The sequence below is a fragment of the Protobothrops mucrosquamatus genome, unplaced genomic scaffold, assembly GCF_001527695.2.
Source record: "Protobothrops mucrosquamatus isolate PMUCROS unplaced genomic scaffold, P.Mucros_1.0 scaffold10156, whole genome shotgun sequence".
Taxonomy (NCBI): Eukaryota; Metazoa; Chordata; class Lepidosauria; order Squamata; family Viperidae; genus Protobothrops; species Protobothrops mucrosquamatus.
The window spans coordinates 3,260-8,996 of NW_015395943.1; the positions used below are offsets into that span (position 1 = coordinate 3,260).

General features: G+C 38.3%; 1 protein-coding gene across 1 annotated transcript in view; it reads left to right on the top strand.

Annotated features, from left to right (window-relative positions):
- Positions 1–4,604, top strand: part of LOC107301129 (cytoskeleton-associated protein 5-like) — a gene marked incomplete at both ends in the record, with an annotated part of 7,756 nt that extends 3,152 nt beyond the window's left edge. Inside the window, 6 exons of the mRNA XM_015830392.1 lie at positions 539–631; positions 2,393–2,578; positions 2,667–2,761; positions 3,734–3,791; positions 3,867–3,992; positions 4,468–4,604. Of these exons, the coding sequence (XP_015685878.1) occupies positions 539–631; positions 2,393–2,578; positions 2,667–2,761; positions 3,734–3,791; positions 3,867–3,992; positions 4,468–4,604 (695 nt within the window). The remainder of the gene's footprint in view (positions 1–538; positions 632–2,392; positions 2,579–2,666; positions 2,762–3,733; positions 3,792–3,866; positions 3,993–4,467) is intronic.
- Between the last annotated feature and the right edge of the window lie 1,133 nt (positions 4,605–5,737).

Consider the following 5,737-nt stretch of genomic DNA (forward strand, 5'->3'; position numbering starts at 1 on the left):
CGGGCCTGACCTAGGGTGAATTTTAAATAGGGATAATTTTTAATGATTTTAAATAGTCACAGCCACTAATATTTGGATTTTAATTGGTTTTTAGAAGGGGTAATTTTGTATATTGTTTTAACATGCTGTGAGCCGCCCTGAGTCCCATGGGGAGAAGGGCGGCATATAAATTTTGTAAAATAAATAAATAAATAAATAATAAAGCTTGATTTGTAAGTAAAATATATTTGTAAAAAAAGAATAATTCTTATATAGTTTGGATTAAATTTATGTTTACAATATTTATAGTCTTCAGACCCAAACCTAGATAATTTTTGATCTACTTTTATCCAGCTTTGGGTTTGAAGACTGCAAAAACTAAAGGTAATTTCTTTACAAAACTTTCCAGTGAAGGAAAAAATAATATTGTTAAGGGCTATGGTTTTTACGATGCTAAACATGAAATGTATCTGAATGAATGTAGGTTTATAGAAGGCAGTTTGGCAGTATTTATGTTCCTGCATTTCTTACAGTTTTAACACTGTTCTTAATCTTGAAGGCTGTTGAGCTGATGGATAAAACTGAAATGCCTTGCCAGGCTCTAGTAAGAATGTTGGCAAAGAAACCTGGATGGAAAGAGACCAACTTTCAGGTAGAACAATATTAATTTTTTGGGTTAGTTCTTCTAACATTGAATTTATAATTAATGAACTTTGTTCACAAAGTTACATTAGAGTTGAGCCTGGAATTCCTTATGTGTAGATTTGACCTTTTAACGTTTAAAAGCTTTATGCAAGGAGTTTAATCTATATTTCTTATTTGCATCCAGCATAATAATATTGTTCATTAAATTATTTGCTTTCTTCATTGATATATTTCTGGTAGCATTACACAGTTCATTAAGGTTTAATTAAAATATGGGTATTTGGAACCTTGTTAAAGAAGAATAATACAATTAAAATAAAGCATTCAAATATATATATATATTAAGAAAGATGCTGAGAGCTGTGTCAATATTTATAGTATCTGTATTTAGTCTGCATGTGAAAAATTTCTAAATTCTAATTCAACAGCATTAAGAGCCTTTTAGGCCCATGGCCAGTGATGGCGAACCTTTTAGAGACCGAGTGCCCAAACTGCAACCCAAAACCCACTTATGCATTGTCGAGTGCTGGGTGGGTGTGGCCCATTGGGTGGGTGTGGCCAATTGGGTGGGCATGGCTGCGGTGGTAACAGCAGACTGGGTGGGACTAAAAAGTTCAATCAATCAATTCCAACTTTGCAAGATCTTTTTTTTCCTGCAAGAAGTTGAAATTGACTGATTGAACCTTTTTTGGGGGACATGGCAGCGGAGGCCTAAAGCGAAAAGGTTTTATAAAACCCAGCTGAAGGCCTAGGACTGGGGCGACGGTGCGCGTGCCCACAGAGAGGGCTCTGAGTGCCGCCTCTGGCACCCATGCCATAGGTTCGCCACCACTGCCCTAGGCCTTTGGGGATCCTCATTTCAATAATATCTGGATACTAGCTTATTGTCAGGCACAAGCAACCAGAACAACTCAAGAGTAGGCCCAAGTTGATAATTTAATTGTTAATCCCTATTACAAAAATCTCACAAGACTATCTGCCTTCCCTTGGGAAACGGCAGATAGAGACCTACAGGTTTAACCTCAGGTGTTTCCTACTCCCAAACCAACACTAAGCTGGAATGTCCCTTTAGTCCCCCTAGAACAGCGGTTCTCAACCTATGGGTCGCGACCCCATTTGGGGTCGATCGACCATTTCACGGGGGTCGCCAAGCAAGGCTGTCCGCCATTTTTCCCCCCTTTTCCAGCGGGTGCCTTACCTCCCTTGAGCTGGGCCAGCTGGTGGTCGGCCTGCTCTGTCTCTGCTGCTTGCCAGCTACGCCTCGGCCGGCGCAGGGGGCGGAACCACGCATGCGCGGTGCTCCCGGGCAGGGAAAGTCCTTGACTTACGACTGGTTGGGTAGTCCTTGACTTACGACCGGTTTAGTCCTCAACTTACGACCGGTTTAGTCCTCGACTTACAACCAGTTGGGGGTCGCAGCATTAAAAAAGTTGAGAACCACTGCCCTAGAAAGTCCCCCTTCAGCTGGTGAGTCCACACAGTTACAAAGCTATTCTCTGAACTTGTATTTTTCAAGGCAAAAGTCACAATGTATTTTGAATGTATGCATAATAAAGTAATATCAAATATATCTAATTTTAGGGAATACCGCTTAAAAACATTTTTGGTCCTGAAAATTTTGTCTGCCGTAGACAGTGTGGTCTGGTTGTGCCTCGTAGATAATGCAGATTACGCACTAGTCACGTTTGATGAAATGTAGGTCTCAAATCTTAACTGTGCAGCAGATCATTGGCTTGCAAATAGCAATGGCTCCACTTCTTGTTTGCAGGTGATGCAAATAAAACTTCATATAGTTGCCTTGGTTGCGCAAAAGGGAACCTTTTCCAAAACATCTGCACAAATTGTCCTGGATGGCCTTGTGGATAAGATTGGTGATGTGAAATGTGGTAGCAATGCCAAAGAAGCACTAACAGCAATAGCAGAAGCCTGTCAGCTGCCTTGGACTGCTGAGCAGGTACATGTATAGTTTTTCAAAGAACACTTACTATCACAAGAACTATTGCTCATTTATATCAGTTGCAAATAGTCTCCTTTTGTTCTAGGTTATGTCCATGGCGTTCTCCCAGAAGAATCCAAAGAACCAATCAGAAACTTTAAACTGGCTCTCAAATGCAATTAAAGAGTTTGGGTTTACTGGGTAAGTCTCAAAATTAGAATAGCATGCTGCTTACATATACATGCTGTTTATTAAATAACTGTGACATAAAAGATGGATTAGCACACAGAGAATGTTAATAGCAACCATGCTAATACACCTTATTATTTGTATATTTTTAGATGAGATGAATGTATATTTATGTTTGTTACAGCAGTTATATGCATGTGTGAACCAAGTTCTTTCTCACTATTGTACTAGTTTTGTACAGTCTGGTACTCTTCTTTTTTTCCCCAGTGCTTTATTTTTTATATATATAGAATGTAGTTAGAATTTAGAATCTATTGGTGTAATGTAGCCCCCAGACTCCATTGCCATCCAGTAGGGATTTTAAAAAAGGAATATAAAATGTTTTTTTATCATTTTGAATACCCTTTGCATACCTTAAAAGTTCGAACACATTTTTTAAAAAGAGGAATAAAATATTATTGTGTCCACTTGCTTGATGTGAGACAAATTTCCATCTTTCCCCATGATCCCTGGAAATACAAAAAAACACGGGGAGCTGGTTGAAAAGTATTCATGTGTCATTTCTTTAAAAAATGCATTTCTGTTATGTAAGATGTGTCCTGTTATTTTGAGAAGCAGTTCCATCATAGCCAATACTATTATCTCACATTTAAATTTCATAACCTTTTGACAAAGTGGTTGAGAATGTGTAAGGAATGTTTATATTTTTCACTGCTCTATACAATTTCATGCTATACTAGCTGTACCCGGCCACGCGTTGCTGTGGCTCAGTCTGGTTAAATGGAAAAGCATGTTTTTACCTGTCACAGGTGTGACATCTATATAATAGTAGGTATATAAAAACACGCGCGTATTCGAATGCAACGTTGTGTCAAAATTTCAAAGCAATCGGCGAAGAACTTTCGGAGATTTAAGATTTTGAACAAATACATTTACATTTTTATTTATATAGATTTGGCTAATCTTTATTGTCTTCTCTCTCAGATTGAACGTGAAAGCATTTATCAGCAATGTTAGAACAGCTCTTGCCGCTACAAATCCCGTGAGTATTTTTTCCTTCAGGTTAAATTCTTTCACTCTGTGAATATTGAGCTTAAATATTTCTATTTCCTATTAGGCTGTGAGGACATCCGCCATAACCTTACTAGGAGTCATGTTTCTGTATGTTGGTCCCCCTTTACGAATGTTCTTTGAGGATGAGAAGCCTGCTCTTCTTTCCCAAATAGATGCAGAGTTTGAAAAAGTAAGTTTTCTTTAAAATGCTAAAACATTTATTGTATGGATGATCGTTTCGACTGACTCCAGTATCTTTCTTAATGTTGCTAATAACATAGTGAAGTAAATGAGCAATCTACTAAGTCGGTCTTGGAAGATTGTATTGGCTGATGACTGACTGAAGATGACTTCTAGTGTTTCGGATGGAAATGTTTGTCAAACCTTTATTAATATGAGTATTAATTCTTCAAGACTACTATACTGTAAAATTCACTGATTGGTGATAGAAGCTAAATGTTTGGGTAATACACTAAACAAGCAGCAGGTTCAGTGATGTATCACCCAGTGTCATGTCCTATATCTTGCTTGATCCTTCCATTTTGAGCATTACTTGCATGATTTTTAATTAGCACAACACAGTATTGTACAATCACGTGAATTAAAATGCCAAATGCTCCCTATCAAAAAGATGCAAAGTAATTTGGTAAGTGTATGCATTTCAGATGCAAGGACAAACACCAACCGCTGCAACTCGAGGCAATACAAGGCACACTATTGGCAATGATGATGGTGAGGAAGGAGAAGAACAGGAGGATTCAGGGAATGATGTTGTGGACCTCTTGCCTAGAGCTGACATCAGGTTTTTATACTTTGTTTCTATTTGATTTGTTTTTATGCTGCTTTTTATTGAAGCCCAAAGCAGGAATTGGTTGACTGATTGACTGATTGTGTGCTATCAAGTCATTATTGGCAGCTAGCGACTACCTGGGTAGACTTTCTCCATGATAACTTATTCCTAAACTGGTATTTTAGTCTTCCAGTGGTGCATTCCTCACCAATGTAACTGAGTCCATCCATCGTGCTGCTTGGCTTCCTCTTTCCTTACACCTTTCCTAGCTTTGAAGTCTTCGGAGATTTAGATCTTTGCATTATATGTCTGAAGCAGGGTAATTTGAGCCTTGGTGGTTACTCCACCAAGCGGTAATCGGCATATTTCTTGACTGCTTGTTCTTTACTACCATTGCCAATTCTAAAAATGGTTCTATCGCCAGTTTGGTCGTCTTTAAATTTTAGTCTCATTTTTCACTATGCTCTTTACTGTTATTACTAGAGCTTACAGATCCTTTGCATTTCTCCAGATTTGCTTGGATAGTTTGGATAGAACCATTATTGATTCTTCTTCTGTTGCTTGCCAGACTTCTGTGGATGTGGCATCAGTTCCTATAACCTTCCAACTTGGAAATGAGCAGAGTATTGATCTAATTTCATCATCTTGAACTAGAGGTTCTTATAAGTAGAGAATATCTTTGATGGTATCTTCTATTTGACATGTCTACTGCATAATAGTTCAGTTTCCCCCTTCCATCTTTGTCAGATTTCTTTTGAATCAATCCATTTACAGAGTGTCCTCGACTTACAACAGTTCATTTAGTGACTGTTCCAAGTTACAATGGCACTGAAAAAAGTGTCTTACGACCATTTTTCATACTTAATGACTGTTGCAGCCGCTGCATGGTCATGTGATCAAAATTCAGACACTTGGCAATTGACTCATATTTATGATGGTTGCAATATTCCGGGATCATATTATCCCCTTTTGCGACCTTCTGACAAGCAGAGTTAAACTCACTTAACAAATGTTTCACTTAAGAACAGAAATTTGGGCTCAATTGTGGTCGTAGGTTGAGGACTACCTGTATTGGCTAAGTTCTTTTCTGAGATTCTTGGCTTTCTTGGCTTTGGGTTCTCCTCCCTTCTTGGCAATCACTAAAG